The sequence below is a fragment of the Chlamydotis macqueenii genome, chromosome 14, assembly GCF_036417535.1.
Source record: "Chlamydotis macqueenii isolate bChlMac1 chromosome 14, bChlMac1.mat, whole genome shotgun sequence".
NCBI lineage: Eukaryota > Metazoa > Chordata > Aves > Otidiformes > Otididae > Chlamydotis > Chlamydotis macqueenii.
The window spans coordinates 17,087,730-17,114,469 of record NC_141569.1 but is presented as its reverse complement, the minus strand read 5'-3'; the positions used below and the strand labels follow the sequence as shown (position 1 = coordinate 17,114,469).

At 46.9% G+C, this 26,740-nt stretch overlaps 2 protein-coding genes across 4 annotated transcripts; both read left to right on the top strand.

Moving 5' to 3' along the window:
• The first annotated feature begins 944 nt into the window (after window positions 1-944).
• Window positions 945-22,874, top strand: SLC25A48 (solute carrier family 25 member 48). Of its 3 annotated transcripts, XM_086758946.1 has the most exons (8): window positions 945-1,133; window positions 2,945-2,988; window positions 7,402-7,473; window positions 8,062-8,314; window positions 9,069-9,317; window positions 10,462-10,595; window positions 13,291-13,420; window positions 14,004-14,141. In XM_086758946.1, exons 1-7 carry the CDS (start codon window positions 1,088-1,090, stop codon window positions 13,411-13,413), a joined length of 921 nt encoding a protein of 306 aa, XP_086615072.1. In that variant the 5' UTR covers window positions 945-1,087; the 3' UTR covers window positions 13,414-13,420; window positions 14,004-14,141. The 3 variants fall into 3 exon arrangements, with proteins under 3 accessions (XP_086615072.1, XP_086615073.1, XP_086615071.1); XM_086758947.1 differs by lacking the exons at window positions 13,291-13,420; window positions 14,004-14,141 and adding an exon at window positions 22,742-22,874; XM_086758945.1 differs by lacking the exon at window positions 13,291-13,420 and having other exon boundaries at window positions 14,004-15,928.
• A 511-nt stretch (window positions 22,875-23,385) lies between these two features.
• On the top strand, window positions 23,386-25,415 carry LOC147599005 (uncharacterized). Its single transcript, XM_086759199.1, has 5 exons — window positions 23,386-23,834; window positions 23,928-23,972; window positions 24,077-24,103; window positions 24,778-24,903; window positions 25,275-25,415. Exons 1-5 carry the CDS (start codon window positions 23,727-23,729, stop codon window positions 25,374-25,376), a joined length of 408 nt encoding a protein of 135 aa, XP_086615325.1. The 5' UTR covers window positions 23,386-23,726; the 3' UTR covers window positions 25,377-25,415.
• Window positions 25,416-26,740: the final 1,325 nt, after the last annotated feature.

The following is a 26,740-nucleotide window of genomic DNA, read 5'->3' as shown; positions in this document are numbered from 1 at the left end:
TGCAGCGTCAATCAGCAAGGCATGTTAGGAATTGCCAGAAAAGGGCTTGAGATCAAAACAGAAGACAACTTTACGCTGCCGAGCGCCTGGTTCTTTCCTATTACTTCTGGCTCTGGTTGCTGAGTTCAAAGAGTTTTAAAAAAGTAAATTGCTGAGGAGGGTGAAAAAGGAGCATCTTGCATGACAGGGGAACAAAACGGAGCTGGGGTCTTGCCTCTGGGAAAGGAAAAACAGAGGGAGAAGCAGGTAATGGAGGTATAAGAAAATTGTGAATGGGGAAGGAGGGGGTAGGGAGCAATTGTTCTTTGCTTGCCAAAAGACAGAAATTTGAGGTATCTTCTGAAGAGATAGTACAAAAATCGGGGATACCTCCGGAAAAGATGAGGCAGTGGGATTTCAGTGAAGCTAATGGAATGTTTCTCAATTGAGTAAGGCTGCGCGAGACGCACTCTTTATCTGTGGAGTTACAGCTCTGATTTGAGAATTTACAGCATTCTTCCCCAGTAACCCCTGCGTTTCCCCTCCACGCAGACCCCGGCCCGAAGGGGCGATGCTGCGCTTCCCGCTCCTCGCTGCCGCCAGCCCCGCCGTTCACAGGAGCCCGGTGCGACCCCCGTTACCGGACAGCCAGCAGCACCCGCCGCCCCTCACGCCTGACCGAGACCCTCCCCACGCCCCCGCCCGCAGGGGTGTCTCCCGGCCGCCGGCCCCTGCGCGGCGCCTTTAAGGCCCCGTGCGTGATGTCACCGCGGCTGGGAGACACCGGGCGGCGGGGCTGTGCGGGGAGCGCGGCCCGACGGGGCCCCCCTGCCCGGTGAGGAACCCCTTGCTTGGTGAGGACCCCGTGCCTAGTGAGACCCGTGCCCTGCTTGGGCCCCCTGCCCGACGGACCCCTCTCCCCGGCGGAACCCCGTGCTCGACGGGACCCCCTGCCCAGTGGGACCCCCTCCCCCGCGGGGACCCCCTGCCCGACGGGTCTCCCCTGCTCGACGGACCTCCTGTGCCCTGCGGGGACCCCTCTGCCCGACGGGGACCCCTCTACTCGACGGGACCCCCTGCCCGGCGGGGACCCGCTATCCGGGGCAGCATGGGCAACCTCCAGCTGCAGGAATTCGCGGCGGGCTGGGTGGGCGGTAAGTGGTGCCGTGGGCTCTCGGGATTTGGGTGGGTGGGTGGAAAGCAGCGGGGTGGGGGGAGGATAAAATCCTGCGTGTCGCCTACGGTCTGTGGGTCCGACCGGCGCAGTCGTACCAGCGGATGTGCGGTTCGCTTTGCTTTGCCTCGAAAGTGCACTTTAATCCCATTTCCACGCACCGGATACTTAAAAAATTTAAGTGTTGGCACGCGTGATGCTGCTGGGAGCCCAGGGAGGTGGCGGGGGGGCGGCTGCCAGACCCACCTCGCCGGCTTCCACGGCTGGAGGCACTGCTGGGCTCGGAGGGGAGCCAGCCGCGGCTACTGGGGCTAGCACTAGCCAACCCGGGATCCACCAGCCGCACACACCCCCGGGAGAGGCACCCGTGGCTTTGACCCCACGATCCCGACGAGGCAAACAGGTGGGCAGGGCGGCGGTGTGGGCAGGGAGGGCATCGATCCGGTCTGATTGCAACCACCGGGAAAAGAGGGACCAGAAACGGAAGGGAAGGCGAGGGCCTGTAGTAAACCTTACAAAACTGAAAGTTCCTGCTGGGTTTAACAGCTGATAAGGTGCAGGTTCAACTGCTCCGCTCCCGGGATGGGATGCAGGAGCGGTCGGGGAAAACGTGGCACTGGCGACCGCCGACCAAAGGCACCGCTGTGCTCAGGATATGGGTGTGAGCCAGCTCACGGATCCTGCCCAGCCAGACAAGGTTAACAGGTTATCTGACTCGAAAAAAACCCAGAACTTCTGCCAAAAGGTTACGCGAGCAGTGGATCTGGGGATCTCCGCAGCCGGCGGAGGCTGCGCAGCACGCAGTCGCTCCCTCTGCCCCGCTGACCCCGTCCTATTGCCACACACCCCCAGCAGCGGGACAGAAGTTTCCGTGCATCGTGCTGGACCACAAGTGGTCTCAGGTTAAGGTCCAGGAGAAGAGGGGACATGTATAATAGATTTTTAAGTAAAGTCCTAATGTGTTGACCAAGGACATGAAAATGTTTTCAGTCCTAATCCACTTGGGGACACTGCTTTGCATGGAGACTTGGAGATATGGAAGAAGCACAAACTACCCACCATCTCCACAAACATCCTGAAAACTGCTGGTGGTGTTTGCTATAAGCACACAAAACCCTATCCTGGCCATGGCACTTGGGTCGCTCTGTCCTGCCCGAGAAGGGGGAAACCAGGCCGTGCTCTGCTCTGTTGCGGAGGCTGCTAGCAGCATGGGGAGGTGGGCAGGATGGTGTGGGGGAATGGGCCAATTTCTGCCAGAGAACCTTGGGGAATGCAGCTGGATGGGCCTGTAGAAATTGATACAGAGCAGAATCCTTTTTATCTGAATAATCCCTGACAGGTATCTCTATAAACTGCTCTTAAATCAGCCAGGGATGAGGGTTCACAGTCCCCGTCAGCAGCTGGCTCTAGTGCATCGCTGCCTGAGCCAGGAGAAGGCTTTTCCATGTGACAAACCTGCATCTCACTGTTGTGAGGCCAAATATCTCCATGAACTTAAAACTGAGTGCAAGGAGGGTTGTTCATGGACAGGTCATACAAATACAACACCTCTTCCTCTCGCTTGGATGCTTTTGCGATGTAAAGTTGATGGAGTCCAGGAGAGTTTTCAGGGGAAGGTGCACAAGTGTTTCTGCCCAGTTTTTTTGCCCGTTCTCAGGGACAGGGCACTGCTCTGGCCCAGTACAGCCCTCCCCATGGAAATCTCTCCTCCTCTCCTATAAACGCAACGCTTCCTGTCCTGTCACAAAAGTTTCTTCAGTGTTTTGTGTAATACTTTGCTTTCATCCCCAGGAGCTGCCAGCGTGGTCGTGGGCCACCCCCTGGACACCATCAAGGTAACACCCTTTGCTCTCACGTCACTACCCAAAACCCCACCGACGGGGAGGGGGCCTCTCTCTAGAGGATGCTTCAAAAGACTTTCACGTCACCTGTCACCCTGAGGAGGAATTTAGCCTGGGTAGAAATGTTATCATAAGCTTTAGCCTTTCTTCCTCTTCAACACTCATTTCAAACAGGAAACTAAAAAAAAAACCTGGTTGATACGTGTGAATTCCTCTGTGAGGATTAATACTGAAAATTAAACCTGGCCTTACTTAATGTGTGGTTTACCGAACAGTTCTGCCAATGTTTTATTAAACTTTGCCACAGACAAGTATTCAAAGGGCAACGAGGGAACTGTATTTGTTTTGCTGCAGGCACATTTTTATGTGTTTTCCTAGTGTCGGCAATGCTGGAAGGGCAGAGTGCTGGAATTGTCATGCCAGGGCTATGAGACGCAATATTTACTATTCCTGCAAGATGATTATTCCTCAGAGGGAAGGATTTAGAGATGTAAGAAGGTATTTGCTAACATGATGCAGACAAGCCAGAGCACACTCCCGTGCAGCCTGACCCAGCCCAGCTGAGCATCCCTAACTGATGCAGAGATACAGAGGAAGATCCCATTCCCTCCTCCTGTTGCACAGTGCTACGGGCATCGCTGGCCGTCTTTCACCGCCACATCCTTTCCCAGCCATCGCAGCCATCCCCTCACAGACAGCCAGCTCTCCTGGGGGTGGGAGATGATCTGCCAGCCCTCTCCTTTCTGAGCTGCTTAAGGTGGTACCAGCCCAGGGAGCATCGCTGCGCAAGGATGGGTGCAGACCCCACACAGGAGGAGCCGCGAGGCTGCTTGTGCCATCCCAGTGATGGAGAGGGCCAGGGCGCGGGCAGCGCAGGCAGGCTCTCTGGGTTGCCAAGGCAATCCCCATCTCAGGCTGCCCATCAGGGCTTCACTGCCAGGTTTGGGGGAGTTTGGCAACAATTGAGCTGGCACGCATAAGTTTCTGGATGCCAAGAAAGAGCGAGCCCATCCTTCAGTGCTTATAAAGACAACTGTCAGGCTAACCCTCTGTTGCCCTTGGCATTGGACATCGCCTGGGAATACCAAGTAGGCAGACTTGTTATCTTCCCAAATTTAGGGGAACATTTTACACAGCACTAAGCCAGCAAAGGGGCAGCTCAGCGGCATTCGCAGCCTCCAGGGGCTGGGAGACCCTTCCCTACCCAGAGTGGGAGGCAGGACCAAAGGCAAGGTTGGGTGGGGTCTGTGGTATCTGCACCACGGTTCCCATCAAGCGGACCTCCTCCTTCAGCTGGCCGCTTCCCAGCATCGCAGCTTTCATCAAACCTGAGCAGCTGTTTTTCCACATCCGTGCAGAACTCTAAATTCTTTTAGCTTTATTCACTTCTCATCCTCCACATTGCATTCACTTCCCCAGAACTTTCTTCAGTTTCTGGGTGTCACCCAAGGGCCCTGTCTAATTAAAATGTAACAGAAAGGAGAGGTTTCCTGAGGAATGGTTTTAAACTAGAAGAAGATAGATTTAGACTTGAGAGAAGGATTAATTTTTTTTTTTTTTTTTTTTTTTTTTATGTTGAGGGTGGTGGAACACTGGCCCAGGTTGCCCAGAGAGGTGGTGGATGCTCCATCCCTGGAAACATTCCAGGCCAGGTTGGACGAGGCTCCGAGCAACCTGATCTGGTTGGAGATGTCCCTGCTTCTTGCAGGGGGGTTGGACTGGATGGGCTTTAAGATCCCTTCCCATCCAAACCATCCTGTGATTCCATGAATATCCACACTGGTATCAGCTGACTTTGACAGAGATGCCAGCAGGGATTTCAGCGCTGCGTGTGAACAGGTTAGCCAAGGGGCATATGTGCGAGGAGCGACTCGTGAGGGCACTCGGTTTCCCTCAGTTACTCAAAAAATGTATTAACTTGAACCTCTGAACACCTGGTTACTGTGTAAAAGGGAAAAAAAAAACAAGCCTGTGGAGACAAAATGGAAATGTCTGGGCTAGGTGTTCAGAGGAAGCCAGGAGGGAACGCAGGGCCGTGCACTGGGGTTGCCCTGTCCCGAGTTCCCCAGGGTGCAGCCAGCATTCCCGCGGGTCCCTCCAGCCCCATCACCCCTGACGTGAACCACGGTCTGCGCGCACGGCTTGGGCCTGCCTGCGTTGCACAATGTGCTGCGGGAGCCGTAGCTGGCGTCTTCATGTACCAACTTGTTTCGAAGGGCTCAGTAAATATTCTGCTTTTGCTGCTGCTTTCTCTGTGGCCTCTGGCCAGGCGTGGAGCAGAGGTGCCTGGTGTGTGCAGACGGCTGCACAGAGCAGCCCCAGGGTGAGGGGTGAGCCTGGGTTTCGGTCCTTCCCGCTCCACGGCCAGGGTCCCACGGAGGCACCCCACCGGCCAGCCTCTTGCAGAGCCCTGGGCCAAATGATCGTGTCATTCCACCTGCTATTTGCTGTCCAAAAGCTTTCCCCAAGCACAAACTCTGGAGGACGTGCACTCCTTTGGGCTTTAAATTATCAAATAAAATTCCTGCTTCAATCTGATGTAACTTGGGCCTGTGCCAACGCAGGGACCAGGCACTTACCTACGGCGCAGGTTGGCACTGTCCCTCCAGGCTTCATTTTGCCATTCCTGCTAGCAGCAATGCTGATGGATACGACCAGAAATGCTGTCCTCATTCCCTAAAAACATGTGTGAGTGTCTTCCTATAAAAAATGAGCTCTGGCCTCAGCCAAGATTAATTGCTGAAGCCCCAGGTCCTGCGAACCAGAGTTTCCATTTCCTCCCACACCTCTAAGTCTCCAAAATGCATCACTCATTAGGAATTTTTTTTTATGGCAAACCTGTGAGCAGCTTGAATGAAACATGAATGAAAGCTTGAATGAAAGATGAAAGACTAATATCTCCCCTATCTACCAGAAGGGTTAAAGGAGGATCCAGGAAATTACAGAATCACAGAATGGTTTGGGTTGGAAAGGACGTTAAAGGCCATCCAATCCAAGCCCCCTGCAAGGAGCAGGGACATCTCCAACCAGATCAGGTTGCTCAGAGCCCCGGCCAACCTGGCCTTGAACACTTCCAGGCCTGGGGCATCCACCACCTCTCTGGGGAATCTGTGCCAGTGCCATACCACCCCCATAGTGAAGAATTTCTTCCTTATGTCTAATCTGAATCTACCCTCTTTCAGTTTAAAGCCATTCCCTCTCGTCCTATCACAACAGGTCCTGCTGAAGAGTTTCTCCCCATCTTTCCTATCAGCCCCCTTTAGGTACTGGAAGGCCACTATAAGGTCTCCCTGGAGCCTTCTCTTCTCCAGGCTGAACAGCCCCAACTCTCTCAGCCTGGCCTCACAGCAGAGCTGCTCCAGCCCCCTGATCATCTTCATGGCCAACTCTGGACCTTCTCCAACTGGTCCACGTCCTTCTGATGATGGGGGCTCCAGAGCTGGATGCAGTACTGCAGGTGGGATCTCACCAGAATCTAGGAAGGTTCCTATTGGACACAAGAGGAAAAATTTTCACAATGAGAACAATCATCCGTTGGAATAATTTCTCCAGGGAAGTGGTGGATTCCCCAACAGTGGACACATTTAAGATTCAGCTGGACAGGGTGCTGGGCCATCTTATCTAGATCATGCTTTTGCCAAGAAAGGTTGGACCAGATAATCCTTGATGTCCCTTACAACCTGGTATTCTGTGATTCCATGACCCACACATATGTGTGTGTGTACACATGTATCTGTGAGAAGGGGAAAGCATGTTGAATCATGCAGGCTTTGTTGTGATTTACACGCCATTTCTTACAGCTGTTGTAGGCATTTTTTGGAAGGCGTATAACCACTGCTTTCCAGAAACAAAATGTCTTTGTTGGCAATGATATAAAAATGTCTTTTTGAGTGAAGCACGGAGAATTTCTGGGATGGAGCCGAGTTATTTTGGCTCCGTTTAGTATTTCTATGTCTTAAAATCCACATCGGATCAGAAAGGCCCTGGAAGCCTCCCGGGGGAGCTCGCCTCTCCATCCTTCAGCAACACATCCCAACCTCCACTGCGAGTCCCCAAACGGAGGAGAACACATCACTCTCCAATTTCCGCATAAATCAGGACCTCGCCAGCAGTCTGCTGCGAGCGCTGGGCCGGGCCAGGGTAGCTGGTTTGGACTCGAAAGCGATTTGACAGTCATCGATTCCAGATGTTGCAGAAAGCTTCAGACCTCTGAGGTTCTGTTTAGCCCTGCTTCTGGCAAAGTTCAAGGGGGATGGATGCATATATATCTTATTTTATTGCCCTGTTTTCTTTACAACTAAGGAAGAATTCACTCTCAAAGCAAAGGACACATCGTTTATGTAGCATGAGCTTTCACTGGGCTAGAAGCATGGGATTTTAATCGCATTTCATGAATGTCTTTTGCAGACTCGTTTGCAAGCTGGACAGGGATATGGAAATACACTCAACTGCGTTCTCACTGTGTACAGAAACGAGTCTGTAAGTACTTTATCTTCAAATGTGCTGGTAGAAAATGCAAATAGATAAACAGATAAATACATAAAGCGATTACACAAAATCACTGTTGACACCAGCAGTTATATGAAGACCATAAAGCTGGTGCAATTGAGCCTGCAAATCCCTACAGCCTTCTCTGGCTTAACTCGAAGGCAACTCTTTTGGTTCTTCCCACAAGGAAAAGACAGATTCCAGGCATGGGGGGATAAATGTCACTGCCCGTATCTCCACACGGGTCAGGGTGTTACACCCACAGTGGCTGTTTTGCCCGTACCTGCTGGCAAAGCTCTACTGGAGGCATTTTGCTGACTTGGGTGATGTCAGGAAAGAAGCTGGCTATAAGAGAGACTTTGACCCAGGTTCCTGTGCTTTCAGCATGTCCTGTATTCTGCACAATCTTCACAAGTCTTCAGCAGTATGAATTAATTTTAATTTGCTCAGCATCTGTGAATGGTTAGTTCCAGGAGACATCTGGTACTTGGATCTGCATTTCTGGCCTGATAGACAAGTTGGGGTTTACTCTGCTCAGTCCCGTTCGCTCTCTCAATTCCTGCTCCCCTCCCCGCGTAGGTGGCCGGCTTCTTCAAAGGCATGTCCTTCCCGCTGGCCAGCATCGCCGTCTACAGCTCCGTGGTGTTCGGCGTCTTCAGCAACACGCAACGGCTCCTCAGCCAGCTCCGCCACAGAGACTCGGCCCACGCACCGGTGCTCGCCGACGTGGCTCTCGCCAGCACGGTGGCAGGGTTCGTCTCTGTGGGCATCGGCAGTCCTGTGGACCTGGTAAAGATAAGGCTACAGATGCAAACGCAGCCGTACATCAAAGGTAGGAAGCAACAGTTTCTTCTTCCTTTCTCTGCCAGTCTTTGGTGTTTACCAAGAGCTTTAGGACAATTTTCCTTCAAGGCCCAGCTCTCTGCTGCTTTGTGCCACCACAGTTGAGCTAAAGTTGCTTTCGTCAGCCTCCAGATGGGCCCCATCCTGCTCAGCTCAAGGGGAGGGCTTTTATCAATTACATTGATCAGATCTCTGCTGGCATTTCCAGCTGATTAGGATCTATAAGGAACACAGGGGTTGGACCAGGAGCCGCAGGAATCACCTTCCCCACGTGGCCATGGGGCAGGAACAGCTAGTCCCTGGGCTGCTGGGTCTCCTGGTGAGAGCCCACCTGGTGAGTGGAGATGCAGCTTAGCAACCCAATGCCCTTTGCAAAAGCAACTCGGTCTACATGGGAAGGGCTGGACTCCAAAGATGTCAAGGCTTTCAAAGACGCAGCTTAGCACCAGGTGTGCTTAAAACCCATGAAAACTGGGCACAAAGCCTTAAACCCATTTGGAAATCTCATTGGGCACATGCTTATTGGGAGGAACGCAATGCATCTGAGAAAAATCTGTCCTGAAGTGTCTAAACATCACTTAAAAATGGATGTAAGTCCTCTTTTTAAAAACTTTTTTCCCATGCTACATATTGTTTCCAGCAAAAGAAAATGGATGGCAGTGATTTCTGTTTGATGGCGGTGGGTTTTTGAGAGGAGCTCTGTAGCAACATACCTATGATAACGGTTGTATCTTTTCTTGCAGCAAACATTAAACTAAAGCCCACAGTTCCTGGATTTCCTGTGTACCAAGGCCCAATTCACTGCTTTAGGATGGTCCTACAGAAAGAGGGGATAGCGGGAATATACCGAGGCGCGGGAGCAATGCTTCTGAGGGATGTTCCTGGGTATTGCCTCTATTTCATCCCTTACACCTTCTTCTGTGGATGGATCACCCCTGATGGATGCATTTCCCCTAATCCCTCCTCCATCTGGCTGGCAGGGGGTGTAGCAGGTAAGCACCTTTTTCCTCACAACACTGGTAAAACAAGGACAGGAAGGTTCCTGGGGGTGGCTCAGAGGCTGCCACATCCTCCCAGACACCAGGAGAGGACATGGGGCTGAATGACCTTCCTCCCCCAGGGCCAGGTCCCCTGGCACCATGGCTGTGCTTTATGACTTGACAAACTTTATGGAAGTGCTGTTATCAGATATTCGTCGGGCTTAATGTCAAGAAGGAAAACAGCCAGCACCTTCATCTCCCTGGATGTCTCACGGCAGCCTGCGTGTCCCGTTGCCAGTGATACAGGGCTGCCAAGATGTCTCCAGAAGAGGACTTCAACCTGTTGGCTGCCCATCAGGAGAGTGTGCACCCTACCCACATCAGCAAAAGCGGAGTGAACTGCTCTTGATCTTCTTTTTTTTTTTTTCCTGCCTACACCTGCCAGTAAGACTGGCACGTGCATCCCCCAACATACCTACATGTGTAAGGTGGCCCCTACACCCATTCCTCATTTCTTGGCCATTTCTAAATTGCAGCCCCCTACAGGCAGATCAATCCTTAGCTCAGGTAATGATTACAGAATGACCTTTCAATTTTTCCTGCGAATAAACAGAGCCCTGGCCCATCTGAACAGGTTCTCTAGCATGCCCTAACACTCATGTAGGTCCAAACAAACTCTTCTGTCCAACTGGGCCATATATTGTGGTCACATGGTGACCTTTTCAGAGAAGCAAAACGTCCCACCCAGCTGCAGGCTAATCAATGTAAATAGACAGGTTTTTTTTAGGAATGATGATGTATCTCAGCTGCGTGGAGCCTAGTTCTGGCTGCAGGAGATGGACCAGCCTCTTATTTGCACTCTCAGCTCAAACTTTGCTTTTCACCGGCGTTATCTGAGGACTCCAGTTTTTCCGAAATTGCCCCAAGCAGCAGCTCCCTGCAGCTTGGGCTCTTCCCACAGCATGGCCATGCTCCACCAGAAGCACGGCAGAAGATGCATTTGCACCTGAGGGAGGACCTCCTGAGCTGTCTGCATTTGATACCAGCATAACCCCCAAATCTCAATAGTAGATGAGACTTGAATTTCTGAGTTCACTGACCTGCGGCCAAGGAACTATAGAGAAGAAATTGTTCAAATACTTCTGCATTTTTCTAGGAGCCATTTCCTGGGGGACTGCTACTCCAATGGACGTTGTGAAAAGTCGACTTCAGGCAGATGGAGTGTATTTAAACAAGTACAAAGGGACCCTTGACTGTATCTTCCAGAGCTATCAGAACGAGGGCTTAAAAGTAAGTGGTATTTGAAGTAAATTCTGGGTATTAGGCATTTAATTTTCAACTGGGAAATACGATGGCTGTTACAAACCTATCTGCAGGACTGAGAGACAGCTAGAGCCAGTTCCTGCTAAATTATAGTAATGATAGTGGGTAATTATACTGCAGATTCTTTCTAAATCATCATAATGAGAGTAATAATGGAGCTTGCAGCAATGAAAAAATGAATGACTGGGGGTCATGGTCTGTGGGTGTACCTGACTTAAAATAGCACTTCATGTCGGTGCATTTAATTGTGGATATGATTTGACTTGTCATAAATCAGAGGTAGAAAATGTTCCCTCTGTGACTGCTTCTACAAATGCAGAGGTCAAATGCTTCCCATCGACGCCGAAGTCAATGGGAACTGATTCCAGCAGGACCCTGCTTGCGTTTGGTTGCCTTGGGCAATGCTTTGGTGGAACTGATGCTGCGTTTTGCACTGCCCACCCTCATTTTCAGGTAGAATTCATTGAAAATGCTCTTAAATCAAAATTGCTTTGGCTTCAAACATGAAAAGGGGCTGAGTGCCAAAAAAACCTTATCTCCTTTTCCTGACTTTGTCTACTACTGTAATAAAAGTTGTTTGTTCTACCTGTAAACTTTGCCTCAGTTAAATATAAATGGCAGAGAACCAAGGTTTGCAGATTTATTGCACTGCCAATGCATGGTTATGAGAAGGGATGTCTTCTGATAGTGAAATAAATCTGGTTTTAAGTTGTCATCAAAACATCATGTGGGCTTTTAGCTCCGAAGCGTTAACTTTCACATTCTGAGGGAAAAGTAACAAGTTACAAGAAGATAAATAATCTGCAAAATCACAAGTCAGTGTGATTTAAATATTTGCCAACATGCTGCTATGTTATGCCAGCCATCACAGCAGCCTGCAGTCTGGTTTGTTTTTTGCCCTTGAGTGAAGCAAGTCCTGGTGATATGAAGCCCAGGCACCTGGAGAGATGCTGAAGACCACGCTGCGATGGTCAGAGGAGGGTGAGGTTGCCCCGGGCTCTATGCAGACCCCCAGCCCTGCGCGTTCACTTTGCCATGCAGTTTCACAGTAAAACATTGGGTGGTTGCAAAGGGAATTTCCAAGCATTTTTCCTTCTCTCTCCATCCTCATCCTCACCCCCTACCCTCCTTGTCCTCCCTGTATATTAACAACTAATTCAGGCACTTAGGGTTTTTTTTTTGTTTGAGGTCTGAGCTGCTTGCAGTTTTTCTGCTCTCCTATCTGGCACCTAGACCAAAGCCTGCAACAGGATTGAGTAATAATGATGATAAGACCAGATCCTGCTCTTGTAAGGAAAATCTTTTTTTTTTTATGTTGGGAGACACACAACTGATAAATGGCAAACGCAGCTCTGGATGTTTTCATTCTGGGACAGCATTCACAGAGATGAAAATAATTGCCTGATGTACACAAGAAGTGTAAATATAGCCCTCTTCTTTCTCCATAGTCAGATGCGTTCATTCTAATGAGAAAAATTTATGCCTCTGGGCTTTTCTTCATAAATCTTCATTATTATTTAACTTGGCGCTCTCACGTTACTTTGTGGATACTGCAAACATTTGAATTTCCTCCCAGAAAATTCTGTCTTTCCTAACAAAATAAAACACCCCAATAAATCAAGGAATATCCTAAATATCCCAACATTGCAGTTTCACATTGCAAACTCCATCCTAAACAATGTGAAGGTGTTTCCATTGTCTTGTACAAGTCAACACCATGCACTGGATCTATGGGATACAAGATATGGTCGTGTTTAGCAGAGCTCAGTATTTCAGGGAAAATGCTGGTTAGACACTTAAATCCATGGGCTTCTGGTCTTGCAGCCGAGCTCTTCCACGCTTTCTCACAGTAGCCATGGGAGCTTTGCCTTTGTAAAGCCTGGAAGGGGCCTTTGCTGATGCTACTTTTGGTGTCTATGATTAGGCTGGCTGGTTAACGGAGCGGTTTTGTGAGAAACGGGCCAGCAGAGAGATTCCCTGCAATCACCGTTTTGTAAATAGGCTCACCCCAGAGTGAGCAGTTAAAAGCTGCAGTGTCTTTCACTCTTGTAAGTGCCAGCATCTTTAAAAAAAAAGTTTATGGAGCAGAATGGGGAAGTCTAGCTGTATAAATAAATATCTATTATCTTAATGAAAGAAAACTGTGGGATATGTATGAGCACCAAAGCTTGACCTTAGGAACTCACATGTGAAAATATCAGCTTCTATCAAATATTTTTTGCCAAAGCTGGTGGTGAGAACTAGTTCTCAGCAAGGTACAGAGAGAATCTAATTTTCTGCTGATTGAGAAATTGTTTCTATGTTGAAACGTGAAACCTGCAAAATAATCTGCGTGGTAAGGTGCTCACATCGGCTGGGCTGGTTCACAGCGACGTCGCTACCTCTCCACTTCCCAAATGTCTTCTGTGCCTGTAGTCCCAGCCCTGGGAGTCAGAGCATTTGCTGCATGAAAGCAACAGCCTTCTTGTACCCTGGAGCTTGCATGGTCCTCACACGCTTATGTATGCAAAGGGAAGGAGGACCCGTAGCTAGGTAGGACAACACTGGAAGATGCTTTAGATTCTTGCCTTCTGCTCTACACCAGTGGCATGAAACAATTTTTACCCTTTACCTCTTATGGCCAGTATATTCCTGTGCTCTAACCTTTCTCCATCCCCAACAGGTCTTTTTTAGGGGCATCACGGTCAATGCAGTGCGAGGATTCCCAACAAGTTCAGCCATGTTTCTTGGCTATGAACTTTCCCTCAAAGCAATGAAAAGAGACCAAACTGAGACCAATCCTTAACTTCCAGGTCAGCTCATAAAGACCCTCTAGCTTTATTAAAATTAGAGAACTAATCTGTGAATCAAATGGAGTTGCAATTGTATAGATCCTCTGAAAGTCAGATAACTTACATGGGTACCCACATCTGGATAGTCAAACACTTCTCAAATTTGGGTCTGCGGGATCTGGAGCAGACAATAGATGTGCTGGTGGATGTTGGTTTCATTCCAGATCTCCTGGAATTTCATTGCAGTCCGTTCTGATTGTTGTGATTGTTTTGATTAGTGTGAATCAGAAAAGAAAATCTGAAGGGAGAATATTCTCTAACATTCTATAAGTTTTGAAATACCATTCTCACTAAACTCATTGCCCAGTATCCTTTCCTCCCTTGATCTATCCACAAAGACCTGAAATTAAGCCTTTTCTAAGTGTTTTGACTATTAACTCAGTTTTACTCTTTCCCTTGTAAACCTAGGGTTGCATAAAGGAGCTGCATTAAAAATATCTGATTGCAGAAACTTTTTTAGCAGTTAAATACTCAAGATTATTCTTGGAAGTCTGTCCTGTTTTCTGCAGTACTTTATAAACCTCCTTCTTTCTTATTTCAAAAGTGTTGCCAAGAAGACCTGAAAGTCTCCTACTTTCCTGAGCCAAATCAGCAGAGTGGTGTTGGTGAGGGCTCAGCTGCTCTGATCGAAGACTCCCATCCTGCACCTACGGCTTTTTCTTCTGCCACGGACTTAGTCCCTGGAGGACTCCAAAAACTGCACCAGCTCAATCAAATCCAAAGACCAATTTCTTATCAAATCTTTCACTCTACTGCCTAAGAGCACCTTAATAATTCCCATGTTGGTGTTGAGTTTGTCACCAATGGCATTTTTCCCATTGAGCCAAGAGAACAGCTAGCTTCCCTTACCCAGATGAGTGACACAGATATACCCAAACCCAGCGCAGCCGACGTCAGCCGAGGGAGCGACTTTTGCTTAACACTGTGTATAAGCTCATCTTTTTTTTTTGTGAACAAGGAAAGCAGGAGATGTGATGGGTGCTCAGGTGCTTTTTGTGTAGGAAGGTCTGGATTCCCACCAAATCCTAGCTTGCTTTCAGGATCAAAGAAATGGATGACTCCACCAGTATGACTGGATACTTGTGTTGTATATAGCATAGAACTCTCCCAGTTTGCTACACGTTGGGCAAGATCATGATGAAAAGATGTGAAGGGCTTCAACAACTTCAGTTTGTTATCAATGGTATAAATTCAGTTGAGAAACAGGAAGATGTTAAATTCAGAGACGAAGCTGCTCTTTTTCTTCAGAAAACAATAAAAGAAGTCTGCATTTCATACAGATGGCTGCCTATTAATTTACCTAACTCACCCTGTGTGGCCCTCCAGGGACCTGCTAGAGGTACTTCGTTAGACCATCTGATTTCCCTGATGTGACAGCCCAGCTTGCCAACTGCCAAATCCTGCAGACATCACTTTACAGCCTTTAAATGATGCAGAGTTTATCCCAGACTACTCTCTAAAATACACAGACCAGCTTCAGACCTGCAACTCTGCTGCAATCCCACTGAGACAACTGGGACAGACCCAGGTCTCTCTTCGGTCTACCTCAGCCTTTCAGTTATTCCAAGATTTTTTTACGTCATGATTATTGCTGTTAAATATCTCCATGCTTTATTTTCTAAGCATGGAGCTTTTGATGCCAAAACCCAAGAAGAACCAGCTCTCCTGGGACAAGAGGTCTCCGGTGGCACTGGCAGGAGAGGCTGAGAGGTAACAGTCTCACATGCAGAGGGACATGCGGCATGGGGGAACAGTGTGGGACAACACTGTCCTCTGGGAAATGTACGGTTCCCCCATCTTCCTCTGGAGGAGAGCTCTGGGAAAAAGCCCAGCAATGGCAATTTTAGCAGAGGCCCTCAGTAAAGGTTTCTGAAGACAACCTGGAGTAGCTGTCATGCTTTCCTCCATAAAAGGAGGAGAAGGAAAGAAAAACTCCTATGTCCTCTTCCCTGGATGAATGGAGGAATTGGTAAAAGACTTGAAGACCTCAGCAGAAAGTGCCTAAAACCTCGGGTCTAGAACAGGACTCAGAAATGGGGTCCCCAACCTTGCGCTCCTTTTTTGCTGAGGCCCAAATTAAAACCAGAAGTGTGGCTTCCCCTAGAACCAGCCTTAAAAACTGGGAGGAACAACTGGTGTTGCTTTCATCTCAGGACTTGCAGGCGAGGAGGCTCACAGTGCCTTTGAGCTTGGCAGGAACACAGGGAACTGTTTTTGACAAACAATATGGCTAAAATTGATGAGCCTTCACACAAGTATTTGTTGCTGGCTGCATTTAAGGATTCATCCCTTCCATGTCACCTATTTTAATGCATATACCTAAAACACGTTCTCTAGATGCGTAACATCATGTGTCTCCAGGGATAATACTCAGGGAGACTGGTTTTTGAGTGCAAATAAATGGTGGTGCTTATTTGCCTGCGTTATGTAAAATGGACCATGGATTAATTAAACTGATGAGGTTTGCAACGAGCTGTGTATCTGAATGATCCTCCTTCACGCTGCCCAGGTTTGGTGTGTTCAGTGCCCCTGAGACCCATGTTGGAGGCGCATGGTGATTTTTCCTGATATTCTTCATCCAATTAAAGCGATTTTGAGACAGATGCCCAGGATTTACTCAGAAAAAAGACTCTCGTGTAACACACACCTGCCCGAAGGAGCTGTTAGGGAGAGCTGTGAACTACCCAGCGTTGAAAGGGAGCAGAGGGCAGAAAGCTTTGAATATAAAAAATACGCAAAGCGAGAGGGAAATGAATAAAAGGCTTTGGCCACATGATGGCATCCTCATCCGTGGCAGGGCACGGCTGTGCGCCGCTCGCTGCACTGCTTTTGAGCTGCTAGGCAATCTCTTTCTACCTTGCTCCATTCAACCCCGAGTCCGGGTTTGCTGACAGACCACCCCGCGCTCCCTTCCCAACGGGCAGCCCCATGCCAGGCAGCGTGCAGGTGATTTTGGGGTGACCCTGCCCTGCCAATGGCTTCATAGCCGAGCAGTGTGGGAAGCAAGCACCAGACGCACTAGTTAACGAGTCAATCACCCCGTTCGCATTTATAGACAAACTAGGAGTGAGGCGAAGCAATGCTGGGCTGAGGCACGAGGGTTTTGAGGGTGACAGCAGCCCCGGCCACTGCGCAGGAGGCTGGGCTGATGCTGGGCCAGGCACAGCAGAGTTGGGACAAGCAGCGTTTGGAGGCACAGCCCTTTGCGGCACAGTTGTACCCATCGCTGCGATGGATCACAGCGGGTCCAAGCACACGGAGCCTGATAAATCATTTAGTTTGGCTTTTGGAGTAGCGAGTGCTTGGCTGTGTCACCAAGGAAAGAGGACCAGCGGTGCGGCTGGGTGACCACAGGGTGATCGATCAGCCCCATGTCTCGAAGATGAGGGATGGCAATTACAATTTATGGACACAGAGACTTGACAGGTCTCTGTCTTGTGAATGGTTTTCTTTATGATGTATCAAATGCATTAATTTTTAGAGATAACATCATTATCCATTGATAGAAATCAGGATTTCTAAGGAATCCCTTTCAGGGACCTGCTGATGGGAGTTTAAAAGAGTGCCTTGCCTGGCAGGCAAACAGCTTACATGTAACTGTGTCAAATCCCTTTTATGAGGTACTGATTGCATATGGTGGTGGTGGTGGTGGTGGTTTTGTCCTCGATTTACACAAAAGTCTCCCGTGTCAACAGAATTCAGGATACGGACCTGCTCCTCTGTCAGTGCTGCGGCCGTAGTGACCTGCCGTTGGTGGCACGTTCCCCAGCACCACGCACACTGAAGTCGGAGAAGCCATCTGCTCGATAGCTTCTTCACAGATGCTCACAGAGCCCCACATTTCTGAGATAAATCCTGAAACTGGTAAAAAATGAGAAGGGAGACCAGAACGACCAGGGATACCTACTTCTGCGTTTTTCTTGCCTGGAATATGAAAGCATACTCAGACCTGTCATGCCTTAAGTGACTTTGTAATTACCCAACTTCTATGTTGCTGGTGGTGTTCCAGCTCTTACAACACCTCACATTACTTAACGAGATGTTGGCCCTGTAGCTGTTTTCCCCAGTTTATACACTATGTAGTGCTATGGAAGGAAAAAAAAGACAACAGCAGCTTATTTCCCCAGGTAAAAAACCAACCAACCAACCAAACAGGAACCAATTGCCCAGTGAAAAGCTATCTTTCTGGACAACAGCCCTGACCTGGAGGAAGGTCTTTGCTCCCAGCAGAAGCCTCATGGTGCCCATGGGGTGTGAGGTGGGAGCAGGCTGAGGCTGTCCTCTGGCCAGGCGCAAGGAGAAGGCCACCTCACCTCCCTGTTTCTGCATCCCTGCTGCTGCTGGGCACCTCTGATGTCCTTGAGTCCTTCTCCCAGGCAGGGTGCAGCTGACATCCCATGCAGGAACTCACCCTCAGCAGTTTTTGTGCCTGCTTGTGATGGCTCCAGGCCAGGCTGAGATTTTCTCACCTCCCTGCCTGGTGTGTCTGCGCCTTGGGGGAAGGTGAGATCAGAGTCCTCATCTCAGTTGCTCTTTTTCTGTTGTACTCTGACACAGAGGGGTAGATGATGTCTTTGCAGGCATTAAGATATATCTTCTGGGTTTATCTGAAGTTCCTTGTTTTGTCTTAGTGGTTGTTACAGTGGAGATTTCTCTCCTAGACATTGCATTCATGTAAGCCAAGGTGGCCAATGCCTGTCTTGTACCCGTGAAGAAAAAGGTAAAGTGTAGAGTCAGAAGGAATGGTGAGATACAAGGACAGAAGTGAGAAGAAGTTCAAGTTGCTAAATTGAATACAAACTGCACAGAACAACTTTCTTTCTCTAAAGCCATCTTCTATCTAGATACGCTCTACAGCGGTGCACAGGCTGATCACTGCCAATAGATAACTAGTATGTACAGTATCCTTCCAGAGATGGGCTCCAAAGTGAATTAAGCTGCAGGGAGGGGAAATTTAAGTAGTTACATGGATTTTCAAAGCAATTTTCCTAAACTGTAGATCCTGCGATGGCTCCAGAATCAGACACTAGTGGAACAACCAACCTGTTAAGAGCCATAGATGCATCAGAAGGAGAGTATCTTTTTAAGGGGATCTCAGAGGTCCCAAATGAGGTTTCACTGTAAGATACAAAATGCTGCATACATTAAGAAATTCCTTCTTAGTACAGGTGAAATACAAAGGCTACTGGACTGTAGAACACCAAATCTTTGAGAAAAATACAAAGGTTCTCTTGCATGATGGAGAAAGCAATGGATAACCTTGGGTCACAAGGAGAAACATTTGGGGAAACAAGAACCTTGCAACTGGGGAAGCACAGGTTGAGACTGCTCTGCCACCGACACTCGGTGCTTCAAGACTGTCACCTACACAGCTTCGCCTGCTGTAAAAGCACCAGCACTCACACAGCTCATCTTCACGGACTGGACTGGCTCATGGTGTTTTCTTCCACATTTCAAAACATTTTAGCACTATTGTAGCCTACTTTACACAGACTACAGAAAATCTTGCCAACTGTTATGGAAGAGGGCTGGCCTAGTCTTACTTATGCAACTAGGTGTTAACCAATATCTGTGCTTATTTCGTTATTAAATTGTGATTGCCGCGTTTCAATCAAGCAGTCTGCAGGTGTTTTGTCAATGGTTCCAGCATGAAAAGCAAGCTGCAATGTCGGTCTGGTTGGTGGAGGGCTCTAACGCAAGCATGGAGTGAATGCCTTACGCTGTCTCTCTGTCCTGCATGTTCAGTCTTCCTCTGCACGCTGCGCTGAGAGGGAAATCCAGCACCCAGGGTCATCTCACAGTGGGATAAGCAAGGAAGGGTGAGTGGAGTTATGATCTCAGAGCTCTGCAATATTTCTCTTTCTTGGTGTAAGAGAGGTCAGGCTCACAAAAGGGGATGCTGAAGTGAGAGCCATGGCATCAGGAGAACCTGAAAATACAAGAGAACCGGTGACCTTTGTTGACAATTCCCTCTTTCCTCTGCCTGCTTCTGGAGAATATTGATTGTGAGATGCACTTGCAACATGTGCAACGCCCAGCATTGCTGTCGGGGCTTTTTGCTTTTAGTAAGCCTCAGCTCTTGCTAAACATCATTGCAGCATGGAAAATTTGTCTCCCCTGCTAGAAAGCCCGGGAAAGCTCTGGTGGCTGTATTATTGCATGAAACAAGGATGACTTGCAGCTCTGAAGGTCCCTTTCAGGTGTGCTCCTCCACCTCACGGCTCCTGAGCACTGCTAGTTTGGATTAGTTACTTTGAATGCTTTCAAATTAATGAAAACTTTTCTGAAAGTAATGGGGGCTCCATTACCTGCAGAAGCTAATGTGAGTCCTGAGGACATCCTGTGGTCCATCTGCTAGGACACAGCAGAGCTATCAGGAGATGCCACTGCCTTCTTCAAGCTGGCATGTGAAATGTTCCCTGAGTTCATCTGGATTTTACACCTTTCTGTCATAGGCAATCTTGCTATTACTAGACTATGGTTTACGTTTTCGTGGAGGAATTAGAATGACTCTAGTTTCCTTTATTTCTACACTAGTATATGTCATCTTTATCTAAAAGAAAGGAAAAGAAAATACTTCAAGCCACCTTATCTCTGGAAAATGAAATTATCAATAGCATCTCTTAATTTGTGGTCTTTTCAAGCTCTTTTGTTTGATCAGTGCACACAGTAAATGTAAAACAAGCTGCTCTGTCATCTTTGTGTTTCCTTCTACAGGGAATCTTTTTTTTCTACATTAAAAAAAACACAAACAGAGTTTCTTGGAAATACTACAAGTGGGATGCAAATTCTCTCATGAAACCCTAGAAGATCTGGAGGTTCATGCTGACCAGGCTAAAACAGTTATTTGGAAATTGGACATTTGTGCCATATTTTTGGTCAATCAACGTCTCCTCAAAATAGGTGCATTAAAAGAGAATATATCCCAAAGTATTTACACATAAACTAGGAATGTAAGAGAGATTAGCCAGATGGAACTACCAGTAAGAGGCTGCAGAAATGTACTGGGAGAGTTTTGTGTGTTCACCTTTTCCAAATACCTGTTCTGGGCTGGAATCTTACAATGCTGTTACTTGAAAGTTGCGATCTTGAACCAGGCACACCCTGGGTGTTGGCAGCACTCTTGGCTGAAGGAGCTCTCTGCCTCCTTCCTTGGTCTGCCCGTCCCCTGCATCCTTTAGCACGCGGGGAAGTGACGTGAGGTATGGGGATATAGGATCCGCAAACGCACGGTCTTGCCCCAGGCTGCCCACAGCGAGTTTCCCCACTCAGGTTTCCCAACGGCAATGTAGGGGATGTTTCCATGGGCTAACGCACCCACTACCTTTGAGCTTGGTGGCCTTTATTAAGAATCCTGAATTTCAGTTCTTCATTTTGTTTCTGATTTTTCTAGCCAGAAAGTTTTAAAGGGAAGAAAAAGCTTCAGAAAGAGCAGACTTAGCATTGGTGGCTCCCCACTTTGACAACCGGCTTTTTGAGGCTTGTTGGTTTGTGACCTCGGAGGGAAGCGGACTCACAGTCACCTTCCTACCTACTGCAATTTGGCTACTGAATTTATTATTAATTTGCTTCGGGTTTTTTGAGCGATAGTTGAAAAACCTCTATTTCCTTCCTATGTTTTGGCCTGTATTGCTGAAAGAGGGAGAGGAAGAGAGGGAGATCAGATACCTAGACGTGAGGACAGAAAATAAACTGCTGATCGTATTTAAGGCACAAATGACAACGTATTTGTGAAAATACGTTGCTGCAGCTCATCATCAAAATGAAGACTTTTAAAATATCAAAACTAAGTGTTTATAAAGATGATAGAAAAAAGCTAATATTTGCTGCTGGGATGGCAGCAAATATTAATTTCCATAGTCTTTGGATCAGGCTCTAAATGCTGGAATAGAGCCTAAACCCTCTGCAGAGAAACCATAACCAGTGCCACTCACTTCTGTGCCCAACTCACTGCTGCTCTAACCAACACTTGGGAAGTTCTTTCTCTGCTAGTTTGACTTCTGGTGATTTCTGATCCACTGTGAATTGAGTACAGCTTCCCTGGTGACCTATTTGCCCCGGAGCACAACAGCATGAGATGGACCTCACCAAGCAATAAAATATAAGGATGCAGAGATAGCGCTGGCACCGCTGGCAGATAGAGACTGTGAGGAGGAACCGCAGGCTCGGAAGCAGCTCTGGAAGCTCTGCCATTCTGATTTACAACTAGTAACCTAAGTACAGATCATGTCCTTTTGGGCTATAGGCCTAGGAAGAAGTTATGCGAGCTTCTCACTGTCCAGCAAACATAATTACATCTCATGTATGGAAAGGTCCTAATTATGTATCCTACTCACAATTTATGCCACTAATTGCTTTCACGGCAATGCAGCACAGCAGCTGCATTGAGACATCATTCCTCAGGTGAAGAGCTCCTAGAGACCCTGCTAAGTATATCAGATATTGTATAATCCTTGCAAAGACAGATTGTAGCAGCTACTGGGCAAAATCAACATATTTCCTTAAAAATAAGAAGCAGTAGAAACTCCTAGCTGTCATGAAGAGCCCCCTGCCCCTCTCTCCCCATGGCTTATTATGCTATTCCTTGCCCAACTTTGGCTAAATCAAATATGTTTATAAATTCTTTCTTTTAAAACCATGTAAAATAGTTTCTTCAACCACCTGAGAAACCAAGTGTCCCACAAATGTTACACATCATTTATTTCCTTCAGAGATTTATGCTTCAAACTAATTGTTCTAGCTCTTGCCATGGGGCTTTACTGGCTGAAGAAACAGCAAGCAGCATGCCCATTGCTTTGCTTAGAGCAAAAAGCTGTTTCCTCAAGGGAGACCTACCCGTCACGGAAGTCTCTTTATGCTTTTCAGGGAATCACAGATTCTCAATCACGAATCAATGATTTTAGCCCTTCCCCAACAGCCTTGAAAGATGCCACTGCCTGGCTCGTGAATGCCCTCCACCTCTGTGATATACTTCTGTGCAATCTGGAGCCTGATGCCAGCTTTACTTGGCAAGGGAGGGTCCCTGGCTTTGTCTAGGTGTTCCCTGGGGCCTGTGTGAAAGCTGTAGCTGCCTAATGAGATGTACACTTCCCACACTAAATCACCTAAGGATGAACTTCAAAGAAAAGGCAAGGAGGCAGGAGCAGCAGGCAGATCTTCCTCCACTCTCCTGGGTGTGCGGATAGGCAGCGGAGCCGCGCTCGGCTGGATGAATCCCTTGCTGGTAAGCAAATACCAGAAAAAAAACCAGCCAAATTGCAACCCAATGTTTTCTCTTTCCAGGACAGTTTCCAGAGAGATGACGCTCATACTTCAGCCAGACTGACCAGCGGAAGGCTCAAGCTTCTGGAGAAGACCTTTAAGGCACAACAGGATTTAAGGAGTAACATGAGGAAAGCTTAAAAGTCGACACTGGGGATCTAAAAGAAATCTGAAGGGCCGCCACTTGCTCTGCTGAACAAGGAAAACCTCTGTGCCCACAGAAAGTCCAGCAGACATTCAACCTGATTTGGAGACTCTATTTGAGAGCATTTCCAAGTTAATACCATTTTGATCACCTCTGACTATTTTTGCATCCACTTCTTTCTGTTTAAAAAGGAACGGGTGGGATGCAACATTACAGTCAGGGTTTGCGCTCCGAGGGTCCCATCCTTATCTGCACACTGGTGCCCGTGTACTTGGCAAAGGCGGGATCTCAGTCAAGGACTATGGGATTGCTCGCTGGACACGGCAGCTGTAATTCAGCGTGGTAACTTCTCCAGGCACCGCTCCACAACTCCGTCCATTTGTCGGGCTGCTCAACAGACCCCTGCAGCGTTACCAACTTTCTCTGAGAAAGGCCCTGCTTTGAAACCAGGGGGAAGCCAGCTTGCAGCCCATCAGTTTGCTTTCTCAGGAACGTTGGCAATGCTGAACATCATTCTCTCTTCACTTTCATGGAACTATAACTTACACAAGCACAGGAGACAAAACCCACATCTGAAAAAAAAATGCTTTCATAGATTTTTAACCATTGTTTCCTGTTGGGGTGTGATATCATGATGTTCAAATTAATCATTTCTGAGGAGCATTTGTGAATTTCCGCAGTAGGTGACTCAATTCCACGTTTGATTACTCTAAAATGCTGTTCGAGCTAGCGGGAAAAAATAGTAGGCACCTGGTATCAGTTTTATAATTGGTTTTTCCACATTAGAATGGGAATTTTGTCAAGACTCAATTAAAAGGAGTGTCCTCCTGTTCTTCTGTCACCCATCAGACTGAGTTGCACATGAACGCCAGCATGCTGCCACACATACTCTTCTCTTGTTTGCTGCTCTCTGTGCAAGCACAGAATTGCAGTGTCCGTGAAATTATCCGCTATACAAAACGTCTCCTTGTAAGTGGCTGTTCAGCACCTTAATTCTGTAAAAATGCATGGTTGGAAAGTAGATGATAATAAATACTGTGTTATTGCTTGTTATTCTTTCAGGAGGAAAGTTCCGTGAGTTGCCCGTGTAGGGAGACAGCTGCCAGTGTGAGTACATCACTTTTGAGAACATCATGAAACTAAACAAGAATGTACTTATGTGTTGAATCCTAGCGATGCTGGATTTTAACGATCAGTCTTTTCATTTTCAGTCATGTTTGTGTCTTCCCATTGCTGAGGTAAGTCTCATTTTTTTTAAACTACTGTAGTTGTTAAAGAAGTTCAGTATTAGCTGGGTTTAAGTTGGTTCACTTGGCTCCTTATATAACTTTTGCTTTCAGTTATGAGAAAGATTTTAACACGCTAGTAGCAGCAAAACTGAGCTTGATGAATAGCAGTGGGGAGGGAAGCAGAAGTCCTCCCATTATCAGTGCAATCAGAATCAAGCCTAGTCAGGCAAAAGTCCTCTGCAGGCTTGACTTACAAATCGAAAGACGCAGGCTCTTGCTTTGAAAATCTCTGCAAGACCTTGTTTTATGGTTAGGTGCCTAAATACTGAATGAACCTGTCCAGAGATGTCAGGCCTCAGATGCTCAGCTCCAGGTGTAGCCAAAAACCATTTCATTTTTGTAAGCCTCCTCAGATATGGGGAAACCCAGCACTAGCTGAAACTGTACTTCAAAGAGGTTACTTTTACAGTTTGAGGTTTTCAGAGAGATGTTACAGGTGTTTCTTATGGATGATTCAGTGTTTTGCAACCGCCCTAAGGTTCTCGTATCAGTTTTCAATAGAATGCAAAATACGTTACATTTAATCGTGACATGCTGCCAAGTTTAGGAATACATATTTCTTCTTTCTGTAGATTGACACAAATTGTATTCTAGCTTTTTCTAATGCCTTCTTCATTTAACAGCCTGGCCACGAATTGGCATGCTTTGTGGAAGGAACCGAACACATGCTGAAAAACAACATCTCCACTGCAATCACTGCAAGGCTTAACCTAACCTTTCAGACTCAACTGGATAGACACCTCTGTGAAGTAAGACTTTTCTTACTTTTCTAGAGATCTTTGTCTGTCTTTTGTAAGAAAAAGGATTTTTTTTTTATATCATTTAAACATTTGTAGCAAAGTGTTTGAAAGACTCGTTTCATGCAGGAGCCAGGTATGACAGCTGCGGCATGCATGAGGCAAAGGCAAGCCGTTCAAATTGGCAGAGGACACAGGGAGATGGGTTCTGTCCCACTGTGCCCATTCCCTTCTCCAGCGCCCTTTAGCATGAGAACCTTTACACACAGATGTTTGAGATCCTTGCTTAGCTCCAAAGAATGTATATTTTAACCATTTAGTCTAAATATTTTATTTTTAATAAAATCTTTGTAACCCAATCTTTGTTCTTTCTTTCGTCACAGAGCCTGGCACGTGGGGATCAATGCCGGTACAAGACCAAGGGAAATGTGAAGGAATTTTTGAATAAAATCCTGAGAACCTATCAAGCAATCAATAAAATCTAGAGCTTAAAGAATAAGTTTTAAAAGCTTTAAAAAAACCCAAAACTCTTCAGTAAGAAGGGAGATCAGAAAAGTTATTTATTGTATTTATTGCCCACCTGAAATGTAAAAGATAGAAATATTAATTGCTAAACAAATAAAACTATAATTTACATGAGCACCAAAAGTATTCAGGAGTCTTCATTTTCTATATTTGTACTTGGTGAAAGGTTTGAATATCCTGGTTCTGCAGAGCTCCAGTCCAGCAATTTCACTCACCTGAGATGCTACAGCACACTCTGACCACTCTATAGCATCTGAAATATTTGTGGACTTGAGATTCAAACAGGAATTTTGTGTTTTCCTTCTGAATAACTTTTATTTTTTGATAATATCTACACAGCATGAATAAGTCGCTTAGCTGCTTTCCTGCAAGGTTGCAGATTTTCCTGCCCATAAAAACTTTTTTTTCCCTTCTAAATATTCAGTAGTAGAGAACTCATGAACATCTTAACATACAAAAGCAAGACCATGCCCAGAGTTAATTACAAGTTCTTAACGGGCTTGTGTATTTGGAACGTGTTGTGGACAACTGTTTATTTCTCATGATGTATCTAACATCAGCTTTGAAGAAGATCTTGCTATAGTGCCACAAGCTCAGATATGCTTCTCTATCACCTCTCCACTCAGCTCAACAGAAACCAGAGAGGCAAAACCGGAGTTTTGCTGGAGATGCTTATCTCAGCCACCTATTCCAGCCGTACTAGTAGTTTCTCAGATCTCCTCACACAAGGGAAAATCCCAAATAGGTGAAAGAATGTCAGATTTCATCTCCTTTGTGCCTCAGAGAGGAACAAAAGAGATAAGGTATTGTAAGAGGGCTGGCCTTGGAGATGGAGGATCTTAAAAGACCTTCAACGACGTCATTTCTTCACCACCTCCACTGGAGTATGGTGGATTTTTCAGACTTCAAGGAGCAGACACAGGCATACAACTTCATTTCTTATTTCAGCATGAAATATTGATGGGATAAACCTGTTTCTAGGATCAAAAGCATGATGGAAATGCTCATCAACTACATTACCATTCTTAAAGTTTCCATTAATATGGGCTTGGGGGAAAAGAGAGAACTAGATAATAGAAAACGCGTCTGATACAACTATTATAAAGGGAGTAAAATTTACATAATATATATATCAGATCAAATACATTTCTTGATGTGTTTCTGTCACCTGCTTCAAATATGATAAGAAGATAATAAATATTTAAATCAGATATTTTTGTGGTAATGCCCACGCAGATGAAACCAAGAAATAAAACAACTATTTAATCTTTCTCACATTTTTGTATCTTCCTGCATTTTCTACTCCAAGTTCAACTCAGACAGC